Source organism: Vigna unguiculata, chromosome 3, assembly GCF_037176805.1.
Source record: "Vigna unguiculata cultivar grain cowpea cultivar isolate G323 ecotype 2 chromosome 3, ASM3717680v1, whole genome shotgun sequence".
In the NCBI taxonomy this organism is placed as follows: Eukaryota; Viridiplantae; Streptophyta; class Magnoliopsida; order Fabales; family Fabaceae; genus Vigna; species Vigna unguiculata.
Genome location: NC_140794.1, coordinates 39,955,180 through 39,972,447, shown reverse-complemented (window position 1 = coordinate 39,972,447; position 17,268 = coordinate 39,955,180). Strand labels below are relative to the sequence as shown.

The 17,268-nt window shown below is 37.8% G+C and overlaps 1 protein-coding gene across 1 annotated transcript; it reads right to left on the bottom strand.

The window, feature by feature from the left end:
• Positions 1-3,463: 3,463 nt before the first annotated feature.
• Positions 3,464-3,901, bottom strand: LOC146887843 (uncharacterized). Its single transcript, XM_085670429.1, has one exon. It carries the CDS (start codon positions 3,899-3,901, stop codon positions 3,464-3,466), a length of 438 nt encoding a protein of 145 aa, XP_085526555.1.
• Between the last annotated feature and the right edge of the window lie 13,367 nt (positions 3,902-17,268).

The window sequence follows — 17,268 nt, the reverse complement described above, 5'->3', positions numbered from 1 at the left end:
ACATCATAATGTCACTGGCACGTCATCAACTTTTACATATGACAATTTATTTATTTATCTTTTAATTAAAAAAATCACAAGCTAACACATGATTCTTTTTTAATGTTTTTAGTACAGTAATAGCAAAAATAATCATCAAATATCCCAAAATAGAACCAAATTGAGATGGATAAAAAAACTTACCAAATTAATATTTTTGAAAAAAATAAAGAAAAAAAAATAATGTAACCATTTAAAAAATGTATTTAATAAAGGTAACAAGTTCTATAAAAATAAAGTCAAAATGACTCTTTCCTATGTTATAGTTTCACTTATGATCCTAACGGAACCACAATCATTAAGCTCTCATAATCTATGAGCTGGAGGAAGCAAATGTCCCTCGACTTTTCAAAAGAAAAACCCTCTAAGTTGATTGTTTTAGTAGATTAAAATCTGATTCAATTTATTAAAACATAAAAATGCGCCAATTTTTAGGATTTTAATTGAGCAAATCACACTTCTAATCTATTAAAATCTCAAAAGTCCAAATGTGAAGCGTTTTATCAGATTAATTTATCATTTTAATCGATTAAAATAATGGATGGTGCAATTAAAACGATATAGTGAAATTAATATATTAAAATTAAGTTTTAATAATTAAAAAGTTCTTACCTAAAAATTTCTTAAGAACATTTTAACTAGATGAAAATGTTTTTTAATCTATTCAACTATAACTTAACATTTCAATTCTTGTATCAAGATTATAAGATCCACAATTTCAACTCTTGTATCATCAACATGGTGGTTGGTAGTGTCAAATCCTCTATCTTAAAGTTTGCTTCAAGCTTAATTTCATCAAAATAAGAAGCACACTTAGGCATTTAAGAAAGCTTATCTAAATTGTTTACAGATGTTTTGGATTTTTGTTGAGATATTGACATTTGTGTGTGAGATAGGAAAAGTTGGTTTAATGATCGTTAAGGAGGGTTTGATCAGTGATATTGTATACTAGAAACAAATAATTATATTGTTTCGGGTCTAAGGATCAAGAGTTTACTAAGAGTCTCTTCGATCTTACTCCTTTTCTTGAACTCTCCTCTCCTCGCAACTGCGATAACTTCTTTTCCAAGAAATCCACTTCCTCGCTCGATCGGTTGGGCAGACGATCGGGGGTACCTGTCTAAAAGGCTCCGATGCTTAAGTCAGTTACTGGACCGATCGGTATATCAGTATAACTGCCGTAATAAATGCGAATTAAAGATCCTCACCAACCTACCTTTGGGCCCTATTTATAGTTTCTGGTGTGGGCCTGTGATTAGGATTCCTTAATTGCGGCCCAATGATCCTCTAATCAAGATTACTGGCTTGTTTAATGTTAATTAATCCGATTGACTGGTGTTGTTTGGACGTGCGACCGATGGCCACTTGACTAGGTTGGTTACCTTCTGATTTTAACAAGGGAATATAATATTTATAACTGATCGACCGATGGTCGCCTATAAAGCACTACGTGAATCATTTAGGAGATTGATTGACCGATCGACCTTGTGACTGATAAACTGATTGTCCTTTATAAATTAAGGTGTTGTTCGTGTGGAATCGAACGACCGATGATCCGTTGCTGAGTAAGGTGTAAATAATATATAGGTCGATCGACCAATTGTTCTTTATGATATAATATGTTGTTCGTTTGTGATACCGATAGACCGATGGTCCTTAACATGGTTCATTCGCGAGACCGATCGATCGATGGTTCCTTGCAGTATGATACGTGGTTCATTTGTGAAACTGATTGCCCGATGGTCCTATACAGTCCATCCGTGAGGCCGCTCGACCGGTGGATATGTTTCATACACAAGCCCTCCCAACCTTGTTCGATGGACCTGAGGACTGGGCGTGGCCGATAGACCGATGGGGCATACAGTACACAAGCCCCCCTAGCCTTGAGCGATGATACAGGTGAAGCGAGAAGGTTTACTAGGACTAAAGTGCCGATGGGCTGACGAGGTTCTCTGACAGTTATGTTGCTTCGTAGATCGCGCCTGTTAGTTAAGATGCGAAGCGTCACGAAGTATGGGCCGTTGATCTGCGCTTGATCGTGTGGTTCTGGTGCTGACACGTGTCCCTAGGTCTTCCTATAAATAGGTGTCTGTGGCTGTCATTATTTTCACGCTTTCCTCTCTCTTTCTACCCGAGCCGCCAATCGTCTTCTTTTTTCTACAGGTAATAATGTCTTCCAGCGCATCGAGTTCAGACGGGTCCTCCGCTTTGTTCAGCTCCTCAGATGCGGGGACCTCGCTCGGGGGAGTGTCAAGTTCGGCGGATTCTCCCATCCTTCTCAACGGTAGCCCAGAAGCCGAGCAGCTGGTCACTGAAGCAGTGGAACAAGTCGTCTCTCCGGAAGAGAGTGGGGACGTCATCAGCATCGACGTTCGTGACGAGGGGGAACAGACAAATTTGCCAGAAGTGCAGGGATACGAATGGCCCCCCTATGAGCCGCGTACGCATGCGACGAGGTTCCGATGGGGTAACGACCTTGGGGATCTGGTTGAGCGGACCAAGGTTTTCGGTGACGAGGTGGAGGACGGATTTCTTCGGGTAAAGGTGTGTGCCAGTAACGAAAGGGTGTGCCATGGCAAGGGAGCGGCCAAGCTAGAGTTTTTCTATGTCTATGCTTGCTTATTCAACGATCTGGGTCTGACTGTGTCGTTCGCCGACTGGCAAATGGCGGTCCTACGTCAAATTCAATGTGCGCCGACCCAGATACATCCGAACGCCTGGGCGTCAATGCAGGCCTTCAAGGTTCTTTGCCGAGCGGCCGGTCTGACGGCCATTATGCCTCTGTTCCTGCACTTCTATAAGACCCGACCCACGGCGTCGAAAGGCTGGGTTTCGTTTCTTGGGGCAAACAAGAGTCTGTTCACTCTCTACCTTGCCTTGTACAAGGGTTTCAAAACCGGCTTTTTCAAGGTCGCGATACCCGACCGGGGTAGGAAGTATATCTTCGATGAGGAAGGCCGACCGAAGTTCCCCTTGTACTGGACAACATTCCCTCCACCTACTGATCCTTGGGTAGAAGACCGTTTGACCCCCGCCGAGCGGGTCGACCTAGCCGTCCTCAAGACCCTGCCCGACAAGATCCCCCCGAGGCCGCTGATTCAATGCCTCCGCTCTCCAGACTTGCCGAGGGTGGTTTATGGTTAGTTGTTCTGATCTTCCCGATCGTTGTAGGGGTTGCAATTAACTTACGCGTTTTTTCTTGTTTGCAGAAATCATGGCCTCGTGGAAGCCCTCGCCTTGACCGGTCAGGCTTTTGCTCGAGTCCCGTGGGGAGCCCCGTCGGTCAGTTAGTTTGACTTGAATGAAACCTTCATTTTATTGAAAATGTCAACTGTAATACATTTTTAAATGTGAGGCGTTCCATGTGTTCGGTATTTCCTTGCCGCCTAGGTACTCCAGCCGATAGGCTCCGTTCTGCAAGCTTTCAGTTACGCGGAACGGCCCCTCCCAATTCGGTCCCTTGTGGCGATTTCTTGCGCGCCTCGTTGGTTTTTCTCCACACTAGATCTCCTCGGATGAAGCTCCTCGGTTTGACTTTTGCATTGTACCTTCTGGCCACCATCCTCTTGCATGCTTCAGCTCGTACGACTGCTATTTCTCTCCGCTCTGTCGTCCAGTCGAATTCTTCTCGCATGCGTCCGCAATTTACGTCAAGGTTTTGCATCTCCCGCCGAAGAGTCGGCTCTCCAACTTCAACTGGTAGCATAACGTTTGTTCCGTACGTCAGGTTGAAGGGAGATTCTCCGGTCGTCCCATGCGGGGTGCACCGATAGGCCCAAAGGACCTGCGGCAGTTCGTCCACCCATGCTCCCTTGGCTTCCCCCAATCTTTTCTTCAGCTCTGCCACTATGACCTTGTTCATGGCTTCGGCTTGGCCATTGGTTTGGGGATGCTCGACCGAGCTGGTTACATGGCGTATCCCCACTTGCTTATAAAAATCCTTCAATTTCTTGTCGATAAACTATCGGCCGTTGTCGATGATGATGGTATGGGGCAGACCGAAGCGGCAGACAATGTTTCGCCAAACGAACGAGTGGACCTGCTGAGCGGTGATGTTGGCCAGAGCTTCGGCTTCGACCCACTTGGTGAAATAATCTACGACAACCAGTATGAACTTCTTTTGTGCTCGGTCGATAGGGAATGGACCGATGATGTTCATACCCCATTGTGCGAACAGCCAAGGGGCTGCCAGGCTATGTAGCTCGGTCGGGGCTCTCTTAACGTCGTTTCCATTGGCTTGGCAGCCTTCGCATTTGCGTATCATGGCTTCACAGTCTTGCTCCATGGTCGGCCAGTAGTAACCCGCTCGGAGTATTCGCGCCTTCATCGTCCTCCGATCGGTGTGCATTCCGCAAACGCCGTTGTGGACCTCGTTCAAGACATACCCCGCTTCTTCCCCTGATAGGCATTTGAGGAGCGACGCGGTGAAGCCTCACTTGTACAGGTCTTCTCCGATGACAACAAATCGAAGCGCTCGACGCCGCTCGATCGGTTTCACGTCTTCCCCAGCATCACATCTTCTCAGGAGTTCTCGCACCTCACTCATCCAGTCTGCCGGTCGATCCACTGCTGCGCACTCTCCGGCCGAGGGTCTCATCAGGGTTTGCCTGATGATGGTTTTCAGCTGACCCTTTTCTTTTCCTTCTGCCAGTTTGGATAGCCTATCAGCTCTGGCATTCTCCGCTCGAGGGATATGGTGGATAGTTATTTCTTCGAACTCTTTCATGGCTTCAATCACCTTGTGATAATACTGCAGCAGCAGATCGTCTTTAAGTTGATATTCCCCTTGCACCTGCTCGACCACGATCCGCGAATCAGTATTACATTTTATCCTTCTTGCGCCTAGGTCCTTTGCTAGCCTCAGCCCGGCGATCAGTGTTTCATACTCTGCTTGGTTGTTTGACGCCTTGAACTTGAATTGCAGGAAATGGTCAACCATAAAGCCGCCCGGCCCTTCAATGACAATCCCCGCTCTGGCGTTACGTTTGTCCGACGAGCCATCAACGAAGAGGACCCACGTTTGTTCCGACGGGGGATCGGCCCGTGGAGTTCCGCGGCGAAATCTGCCAAATGTTGCCCTTGACAGATCCTCTTGGCTCATACTTGAGGCCAAACTCAGATAGTTCAACCGACCAGGCGATCATTCTTCCCGCCAGGTCGGGCTTCATGAGTATCTTGGCTATAGGATGATCACCTGATGGCTCTGGAAGTACTGGCGCAAGCGGCGTGCGACTGTCAATAGCGCTAAAGCTATCTTTTCTATCAATTGATACCTCGTTTCCGCGCTCTGTAAGACCCGGCTGATGAAGTACACCGGTCGCTGCTCCAGATTTTCTTATACTAAGGCCGCACTGATCGTGTCATCGGAGATCGATAGGTATAATTGCATAGGCAATTGTTCTACCGGCCGGCTCATAATTGGTGGACTGCTAATCATCTCCTTTACTTGCTGGAAAGTCGCCTCGCATTGATCGTCCCATTTATCCGCGGTCTGCTTCTTCATAATCTTCAGGATCGGCTTAATTTTCTCGGTGAGCTTAGGCAGGAAACGCGCAAGGGATGTCAGCCGCCCGACCAACCACTGGATCTCCTTCAAGTTCTTGGGACTTCTCATCTCGGCAATAGCGCCACAGTTGTCTGGGTTGGCCTCAATGCCTCGGGCGGTCAACATGAAACCCAAAAATTTTTCGGTTGGCACTCCGAAAACACACTTCTCAGGGTTGAGACGCATGTTGTACTTGCGCACTTGGTGAAAGACCTCTTTGAGGTCACTAACGTGGTCTTCGGCTGTCTGCGACTTTACAACCATGTCGTCCACATATACCTCCATGGACCGACCGATCTGCCCTCTGAAGACCCGATCCATGAGCCTTTGATAGGTAGCCCCTACATTCTTCAGGCCGAACGACATGACTTCATAGCAAAAATTTGCCCGATCGGTGATGAACGCCATTTTGGATCTGTCTGGACCATACATAGGGATCTGATTATACCCTGAGTACGCGTCCAGAAAACTCAGGAAATTGTGCCCCGAAGCCCCGTCCACCAACCGATCGATGTTGGGCAAGGGGTATGCATCCTTCGAGCATGCCTTGTTGAGATCGGTGAAGTCCGTGCACATCCTTCATTTTTCGCTTGCTTTTTTCACCATCACCATGTTCGCCAGCCACGTGGTGTACTTGATTTCCTTTATGAAGTCGGCTCCTTCCAGCTTCTTCACCTCCTCTTCAACCGCTTTTCTCCGCTCCTCCCCCATTTTCCTCTTCTTTTGGACGTTCGGTCGGGCTTCTCTGAAGATAGCCAGCTTATGGGACATTACGTCCGGGTGAATGCTCGACTTGTCGGCCGACGACCATGCGAAGAGGTCTTTGTTTTCTAGGATTACCGCGCCTAGGAGTTCCTCGTCGTCCGACTTCAAAGCTCCTCCTATCTTCGTGACCTGTCCTAGTCGCAGACCGATCAAAATCTCCTTTGTATCTCCCCCAGGTTGGATTCGATCCTCCGTGTTCGTTCGGGGGTCCAGATCTGTCATGACGACCTTTGATCGGTGTTGTTTTCTAGGACGGCTGTAAGGAGCGATCTTCAGTCCCGTTGCATAGTATTGTCTGGCGATCTGCTGGTCCGCATGCACGGTGCATATCGTCCCTTTATCCGACGGGAACTTCATGGTCAGGTGTAAGGTGGAGACGATCGCCTTGAAAGCGTTAAGGCAAGGCCTTCCTAACAATACATTATAGGAAGTGTTAGCTTCAACCAACAAGAATCTAACCCTTACCTCCGGGTCGTCCCTTCGTGAGCCGATCCTGGTGCGGAGGTCCAGGTAGCCTCTCGTGTCTACTCGTTCGCCCGAGAATCCGACAATCTGCTTATTATAAGGGACAATCAGATCTTCGAAGAGGTTCATCTTCCGAAAGGTCTTCCAGTACAAGATGTTGACGGAGCTCCCCTGGGGCACCAACACCTTCCTGATTCCATATTCGGCTACCTCAATGGAGATGACCATAGGATCATCATGATCAGGATCAGGAGCCTTGAAGTCCTCGTCGGTGAAAGTGATGGGAGGCATCGACCACACCTTCTTCTTTACCAGGTGAACTGATTTGAGCGCCCGAACGTGCCTCTTCCGAGCGGACGAGCTCGATCCACCTCCAGCAAAGCCTCCAGAGATGGTATTGATATAACCCCTCAGGGGTTTGTCCCTGCTTCGGCTGCGACTCCTCCTCGGGCTTCGGTGGGTCCTGGATGGTTCTCTTCTTCGCCTCTCAAGCTCCGGCTCTCTCCACTTCCCCCATCTGGCTGGGGCTTGCCTTCGTGCGGGGCTCCTGTTTCTGACCGAGCTTTGTTGGGGGCGATCTTGTTGAATATACTTCTTCAAATGCCCTTGCCGAATTAGCTTCTCAATCTTGTCGCGGAGTATGTGGCATTCTTCATTGGTATTGTCGATCGTCCGATGGTATTGACAGTGCTTGCTGCCATCAGTTTCGGGAGGTGGGGGCTTCTTCCTGGATGCAGGAAGAGAGTCGACACTGAAGGCCTCCTGCAGGATCTTCACCCGGGAAACGGCCAGGGGGGTATACGTCATGAACTTTGGTGTCTTCTTCTCACTAGGCCGGGCCAGGGGTTTGCTCTGTCAGGGGGCGCTCTTCTGGGATGTTGCATCTTCCTTCTCCCTCTTCTTCACCCTAAACTCTTGCATATCCTCCATCTGTATGAACTTAGCCGCTCGTTCCCTCATCTCCTCCATCGTCTTCGGCTTCTTGTGACTTATCTTGTCTGCAAACACACCCGGTTGCAGTCCATACGAGAAGTGATGCCGGGCGATTTCATCGCTGAGGTCTTTTATCTTGACCGACATACGGTTGTACCGATCGAGATAATTCCTCAACGATTCCCCATCCTCTTGCCGGATGTTCACTAAATTATCTACCGTCAGGATAGCCGGCCTCAGGGGTGCAAACTGCGTGCTAAACCTGGCCTTTAGCGTGGCAAAGGAGTCGATGCTGTTGGCCGACAGCTCAGAGAACCACTCCAGCGCCTCTCCCGTTAGGGAGGTCAAGAAAACGCGACACCAGATCGGGTCACTCACTGCGTGGAACATCATCTGGTGCGTGAAGACCCGCATGTGGTTGTCAGGGTTCGTCGTGCCGTCGTACTTGTCGAACGTCGACATTTTCCATCTCTCCGGTAGCGGCGTCTCCAGAATGAATTGAGTGAAGGGGAAATACCCTGACGCGTGGATCGGTTGTTGGGAAGGGTGACCTCCCTCGTTGGCCCCAGAACTTTCGGCCATCGTGTGAGAGAGGTTTCCCCTCGATGCTTACGTCTTTTCCACCCGAGGAGGCTGTGATTGCTCCTGTCCTGTGGGGGGCAGGCGACTTTCCATGCGCTCGGCATTCCGATGCTGCTGCACCCGGCTCAGCCTGAGCGGATCGGGCACAGTGGCAGTTGAAGGGATACCCTCCTCCTTTCGCCGAAGGGCGGTGTTCTACTCACGTAGAATCTGCATCTGCACCTCATAGTTCCTTTGCATCTCATCCATCCTCTGCATCTCATCCATCCTCTGCTGCATTACCCTGATTATTTCCCTTGTATCTACTTGATCATCCACCATCCTTCCTCCGTCCATGTTGCTAGTTCGGTTCCTTGGTCACTATAAGGGTGTATGGTCTAAAGAAGACTGCTCGGCCCCACGGTGGGCGCCAAAATGTTTCGGGTGTAGGGACCAAGAGTCTACTAAGAGTCTCTTCGATCTTACTCCTTTTCTTGAACTCTCCTCTCCTCGCAACTGCGATAACTTCTTCTCCAAGAAATCCACTTCCTCGCTCGATCGGTTGGGCAGACGATCGGGGTACCTGTCTAAAAGGCTCTGATGCTTAAGTCAGTTACTGGACCGATCGGTGTATCAGTATAACTGCCGTAATAAATGCGAATTAAAGATCCTCACCAACCTACCTTTGGGCTCTATTTATAGTTTTTGGTGTGGGCCTGTGATTAGGAATCCTTAATTGCGGCCCAATGATCCTCTAATCAAGATTACTGGCTTGTTTAATGTTAATTAATCTGATTGACTGGTGTTGTTTGGCCATACGACCGATGGCCGCTTGGCTAGGTTGGTTACCTTCTGATTTTAACAAGGGAATATAATATTTATAACTGATCGACCGATGGTCGCCTATAAAGCACTACGCGAATCATTTAGGAGATTGATTGACCGATCGACCTTGTGACTAATAAACTGATTGTCCTTTATAAATTAAGGTGTTGTTCGTGTGGGACCGAACGACCGATGATCCGTTGCTGAGTAAGGTGTAAATAATATATAGGTCGATCGACCGATTGTTCTTTATGATATAATATGTTGTTCGTTTGTGATACCGATAGACCGATGGTCCTTAACATGGTTCATTCGTGAGACCGATCGACTGATGGTTCCTTGCAGTATGATACGTGGTTCATTTGTGAAACCGATTGCCCGATGGTCCTATACAGTCCATCCGTGAGGCCACTCGACCGGTGGATATGTTTCATACACAAGCCCTCCCAACCTTATTCGATGGACCTGAGGACTGGGCGTGGCCGATAGACCGATGGGACATACAGTACATATATTTTAACACATTTTTTTACTTACTATTTTAAAGATCATATTAGAAATTACTTTCAACAATGATTATGTGTTCACTTTTACTATGAATATTTTCAAAGATTTGCATTTCTATGTACATTTTATCAGAGGTGCATCTTCTTGGAGGCAGAAAGATGTCCTGCTCTCCTAACTTTAAAAATTCTATATATTTATACTAAAAATTTATGGGAATTAAAATAGTTAAATTTGTAATTTTTTTAAAATAATAAAATAATAAAATACAAAATTAAATATAATAAAGAATAAAAAATTTATTAACATAAATTTTTTTCTCTTTAAACATAAATTTATTATTTTTGTTCTAATCACATATTTTATTTCATTATATAAAAAAGGGTAATTCTTTCTCATGTCTCACTTGATACTAAAATATTAGTTTGATATTTTTTTTATCCTATGAGTCTTTTGTATAATACTATTTTATAAACATAAAAGAAAAAATTAACTATTATGTATTTTTTCATAACCTAATTTTAATTGTAGTTTAATTATCATATCTATTACATCTTAAAAAAAGAAGATACCACCAAAATTACTACATTACCCATCTTCTTTTATTGACACGTGTTATAAAAATTAGTTTGTTCTTTATTTTAAAACTCTTATACAAAAGGACCTGGGTTCAAATCCTACAAAAGTCATTTTATTTTTACTTTTTCATTTATTTATAATTTCAACTATAATATTAATTATAAGTAATATTATTTTTTGTAATACTTTTATAAGTTTTAATATTAAAATTTTGATAAATATTATTTATAGTGACAATAGTAAAATTATAACCACCATTATAATATTATTAATATTAGTATTATTAATATCATTAATAGTAAAATTATTACTGTTATTATTAATATTAATATGTAATATATTAATTTTCTTATTATATATTATTGATATGAGAAAAGAAGTATTAGAAATATTATTATTATTATTATCATTATTATTATTAAGAATAATTATTATTATTATCATTAACAAGAACTATAATTATTATATTATTATTGTAATTACTATCATATCTAATTTAAAAAATTGATATTTTAAAAATATTATATTATTAACCCCATTATTATTATAATTAATATTATTTTTATTATCCATAATTGTTATTATTATTATTATTATAAAATAATTGTTATTATTATTCTTAAATATTATAACTATTTTATTTTAATATTATTATTATTAATTATCACTATTATTAATAATAATAGTTATTATTATTATCGTTAATAAGAATTATAACTAATAACTATAATTATTATATTATTATTATAATTATTATCATATTTCAAAAATATTATATTATTAACCATTATAATAATAATTAATTATTAATATTACTTTTATCGTTTGTAATTATTATTATTATTATTAAAATATAATTGTTTTTATTATCCATAAGAAATATAATTATTATAATATTTACTATTATTATTACTATTGTTTTTATTATTATGGATAGTTTCATATTTTATTTTCACTTATTAGGTAAGAATCATGTTTCAATTACTTGCTATTTTTATTTGTTTTGTTATTCATTTATCTTTATATTTAAATAATTATTTCAATTCAAAAAAATAATTATATAAATTAATAAAACTATTTATTTTATTATAATTAATTATTTAAATTTAAAATATAATAATTAATACGGTAATATTGAAAAAACAAAAGAGGATATCAAAGATGTTTATCTCTTTATATATGTAGTTGTATTATTATTATTATTATTATTATCACTATGCGATATTATTATAATATTATTATTATTATTATTATTATTATTATCAGTATTATTATGTTTAGACATTTTATTTTTATTTATTACGAGATCATATCTCAATTACTTGCGCTCTTTATTTGTTTTATTGTTTATTTTATCTCTATATTAGTAAAATGATAAAACTGACAACTAATTTTTTATTATGAATAATTATTTAAATTTAACAAATTATAATTAACATGATAAAATTGTAAAATAGAAAAAGAACACGAAAAAATGTATATCTTTTTATATATTTAGTTGTTGTATAGTTATTATTAACACTACGGAATATTAATATAATGATATTATTATTATTATAGTTAGACACACATTTTAATTTTATTTACTATAAAATCATATTTCAATTAGTTGTCATTTTTATTTGTTTTGTTACTTATGTATATCTTTATATATAATTATAGATTATATTATCGTTAAATTAACCTTAGTATAACATTGACATTAATATTTATAGCATAAACATTATTATTTATTATACTTAAAATTGAAATTATTATTACATCATTTAGATTTAGTACTTACTACTTCGTTACTTTAGTAACAACATTTACAACAATATAACATAATTTTCATGATATTTCATAACATAATATTTTACTACTTAATATACAAAACTATAAAAATACAACCCGTGCATACGCACGGGTTAGTCTCCTAGTTTTTTTTTAAAAATAATTACATCTCTCGATATTTAGATAGATTTTGATAGTTTATTTTTAAGTCTTATTTTTCTTTTCTTTTTTAAAAAAAAGAGTAGATATACTTATGAAAAATTAAAAAATATTTTTTTTTGAGAAATGATAAAAATGAAGAAAAAATTAAGAAAATGATAAAAATAAAGATTATAAACAACACAAATTCAATTTTTTCATTTATTCTAAATCATAGTGTTAATGACCCAATTATTTAATTTTTTTATTAGTAATTGAATATATAAAATTTGAATATGTTATTTTGACGTTTTCAAAATTATGGATTAATATTCACCATTGTATTTTATCAGTTTCAAATTTTACCAATTTCAAATGTTAGATGCTAATAACCTTATGCTTTCTTTGGATTGATGGATAAATTTCAAGGAGTGGAAAAGAAGAAAAAGAGAGTGAAAAGTGAAAATGTTCAAATTCAGAGAAAGATAGTAAAATATTACCGAAAAGTTTGTAAATTATTCATTGAGATAATAAATTTTATTATTATTTTTTATTATATTTTATCCTTTTTATTATATTAACTATTTTGTTAATTATATTTATTTTAATATAAAAAGTAATTATATAATATATATATATATAATATGTATATAAAATTGATTTTCTAACTCGCAGAAATCAATTCTCAAATATAAAGAATCGATTCTATATATTACATAATCGATTATATATATATATATATATATATATATAATTTATTTATTAGTATTTATATGTAAATATTGTAAGAAGTTTAAAAAAAGAAATTGTATAGTTATTTTTTGTACTACTTCATATTGGTTTTCAATTATTTTTTTAGTATTTCTGTGTTTTGTGAATCTCTGTTATCGAAAATAAACACATTTTTATTATTTTAATTTAAAGTTTGTTAATATCAGATATTAATTCTAAAGTTATCAATGTATTTGAAACACTGCTCACTTTAAAGGATAATGATATTTCAACAAAAGTTTTTGATAAGTATTTGACAAAGGTGATGTGGCAGCGATTTTTTTTAAATTTTAATTACGAAATGGTTAGTTCACATGTGCAGCGGAAAGAGAAACCAAAATGAAATTAAATGTAAGTTAGAGAGAGAAAGTGAAGAGAGAAAAGGGGGAAAGTGAGGCAGGGGGTTGCGAAGTGAGAAAGTGAAGAGAGAAAAGGGGGAAAGTGAGCCCGCCGGAGTTTGTGGTTTAGTGAAAGTGAGATTCCGGCAACCATTTCGCCGGAGGGGGGGGGGGTGGAGGATAGTTATCAGTGAAAGCGAGAAAGATAGAGAGCAAGAGGGATAAAGCGAGAACGAGAATGAGAGAGTGATCGAAGTTAAGCATTGCAGATTAGTGGTGGATAATTGCAGTCATTGACGCCGTTTGGGTGGGTTACCAGAGGCAGGTCGTAGAAGAAGTCATCGACGACAAGGAATTCGTCATCCCGAGCGTACACAACTGTATAAACAGCTGAAGCCGATGTGGGTAGTAAGGACGCTGTATGTGGGGAGTTGAAGCAAAGTTTTTTGAACAAAACTGCAAGACAAACCAATAAACCTAATTAAAATGTGGTAAATACGTTATTCTTATTTCATTACTTAAGAAAAATATTCGTATGCATAACCCAATTCCAATTCAAATAATTAAGTGGGAGTAGTAGCCTCACAGGACCCTAAGTATAAACCTGATAGAAAAGCGGGGAGTAACTCGCAACTATGTGGGAAGTACACATGAACTTTTGCAATACTGCTTCAACATTGAACTAACACTATTCTTAAGTCGCCTTTTTCGAGCATTGACCATCAAGTAACTCAATCACGAAGTCTAATGGACCAATTAAATTTGAATTAAGTGAAGTATGTGGATTTAATATGTGCACACAATTTTATAAACAGCTCACGTAGATGTGGATAGTAAGGACGCTGTTTGTGGGGAGTTGCACCGAAGTTTTTTGAACAAAGCTGCAAGACAAACCAATAAACTTATTTAAAATTTGGTAAATACGTTATTCGTATTTCATTCGTTAAGAAACATATTCGTTTGCATAACCCAATTCCAATTCAATTAATTTAGTGGGAGTGTAGCCTCAGAGGACCCCAAGTAAAAACCTGTTACAAAAAAGGGGAGTTACTCGCCCCTATGTGGGGAGTACAGTCGGACTTTTTCAATACTGCTTCCACGTTGAATAAAAACTCTTCCTAAATCGCCTTATTCGAGTAATGGCCATGATGTAACTCAATGACGAAGTCAATCACGAAGTCCAGTACACCAATTAACATTGCATTCGCTAAATTTTGTGCTTTTTCAACTACACAAACCGGTAAAAAATATTTGACGCAGATATGGGGACTTATGCATACATATGTGGGGAGTAAAGGCAAACTTTTTTAACAAAACTGCAGAAAAAGCGAACACAATTAATATAATGTGTAAACACATCATTTGTGTTTGATTTAGCCCAACAAATATTCCTTTCCATTATCCAATCCCAATTCAAGTAATTTGGTGGGAGTGTAGACTTACTAGAGACCAAATTCAAACCTGTAATGGTAAGTGGGGAGTTAAGTGCAACTACTTGGGGAGTGGAGTTCAACTTAATCAGTACTGCTTGCATATTGTACACAACTTTATTTAAATCTCCTTATTGGAGCATAAACAATTATGCAAATTCTTGACGAAGTCCAGACCTCCAATTAACACTACTTTCACTGAATTTTGTGCTTTTTAAACTCCACAATCATGTGTAAAACATGTCACGCAGATGTGGGGAGTTATGCATATATGTTTAGGGAGTTTGGGCAAACTTTACTAAGAAAGCTGCAAAAAAAAACCCAATAAAATGATTTTAAATTTAGTAAATACATCAATAATATTCGATTCAGTCAGACATATATTGCTTACAATTACCACATTTTAATTAGGTTTATTGGTTTGTCCTGTAGTTTTGTTCAAAAAACTTTGCTTCAACTCCCCACATACAGCGTCCTTACTACCCACATCGGCGTCAGCTGTTTATACAGTTGTGTACGCTCGGGATGACAAATTCCTTGTCGTTGATGACTTCTTCTACGACTTGCCTTTGGTAACCCACCCAAATGGCGTCAATGACTGCGATTATCCACCACTAATCTGCAATGCTTAACTCCGATCACTCTCTCATTCTCGTTCTCGCTTTATCCCTCTTGCTCTCTATCTTTCTCGCTTTCACTGATAACTATCCTCCACCCCCCCCCCCCCCCCCCGGCGAAATGGTTGCCGGAATCTCAGTTTCACTGAACCACAAACTCCGGCGGGCTCACTTTTCCCCTTTTCTCTCTTCATTTTCTCACTTCGCAACCCCCCTGCCTCACTTTCCCCCTTTTCTCTCTTCACTTTCTCTCTCTAACTGACATTTAATTTCATTTTGGTTTCTCTTTCCGCTGCACGTGTGAACTAACCATTTCGTAATTAAAATTTAAAAAAAATCGCTGCCACGTCACCTTTGTCAAATACTTGTCAAAAACTTTTGTTGAAATATCATTATCCCACTTTAAAATGTCATACTCTTATCACCATCTTGCTTTTAGAAAAGGAATTTGATAGGTTAGGGGATGAAGTATATAAAAACTACTATTTACCTTAACTCTTAAGTAATGTATAACTTTTGAATGTGCTAAAATAAGTCCCCTAAAAAGTTAAGGAGGTAGGAACTATCTATTTTTGGTTTTTAGTGAGTTAACATAATTTTTTTTTATCTTAAATTTACTAAAATAATACCATTAAGTCAATAATTACGTTTAATAAAGTATTTAATTTAAAGTTTTTTATTTTAAATATACACAATTTATGTTTAACAAATATGAGATTTGTTCACATAACAAAATAACAGCATTTAATTTTTACAAAATTCATATAAATATCTCTAACAATATTTTTCTTATCAACTAAATATATTTTAATCATTTATAGAGATCATGATTCTTTATATTTGTGATTCACACCAATAATTGTTTTTTAGATATTTTTATTCTTATGTTAAATATTTCCTTAATCAATATTTATGAATATTTAAGTTTTGAGAAGTGAAAGAAAGAATGATCATCAGGTAAGATTTTTTTTTCTGATATCAATCAACAACAAAATTTATAATATTTTTTACTATAATAGGAATAACAAAGAACAGTTATTGAAAAAAAATGGTACTGAAAAGAAAGAAAGAAATTTATTGAAAATTGTTAGCTAGATTTTTAAACAATAACCAATTATTAATAAAAGAAAAAAAGAAAGCTTTACACAATCATGTAATTATGAAAAATATATATTGAAAGAAATTATACAGTATAGAGAAAAACAGTGTTAATAATATAGAGACCTCAAAGTCTTTAAAATAGCAATGTAAATAAAATTATTTTATAATTTAATAAACTGAAAAAAAAAATGCAGGTGGCAAAAATAATACAAGATTAAAGTTAAAAATCTTTGTGATGTGTTTAATTAAAGGTTAAAATCAATATATTTTTTTTGTGACACACCTTAGATAAGTTTAATTATTGGAATTAATTAATTTAATGATCCTGGATTAATTTTATTAAACTCCAAATCAAATGTTACAAAAATTTCAATTTTGTATCATTTCAGTAATTTAGGAGATACATGCATTTAAGTCAAATCTCATAAATATAATGTGAAATTACATTTTCTGATCAGTAACATAAATGTGTCTTTAATAGGTAGTTCAAAATTCTTGTAATTGTATTTTCGTACCCCTATTATTTTCATTTCGTAAATTTAGTCCTTTTATTTTATCTGTCTTTATTAATCACTTTATTTGAATTTCATTGTTAACTTTTGCCCTACCTAAAAACTTAATATATATATATATATATATATATATATATATATATATATATATATATATATATAAAATATGAATGACACAATAGTAATAGATAGGTCATTATGAATATAAAAAATGATAATATAATATTTTTTATTGTGTAATAAACGTGAAGTTTTTTTTTTCACTCTATTAATAACTAAATTTTGTAAGAAAAAGATTGATTCTTTACAAAACAATATAATATAATTCCATGTTTGTATTCTTATTAAATATACTAGATATCAATAACGAAT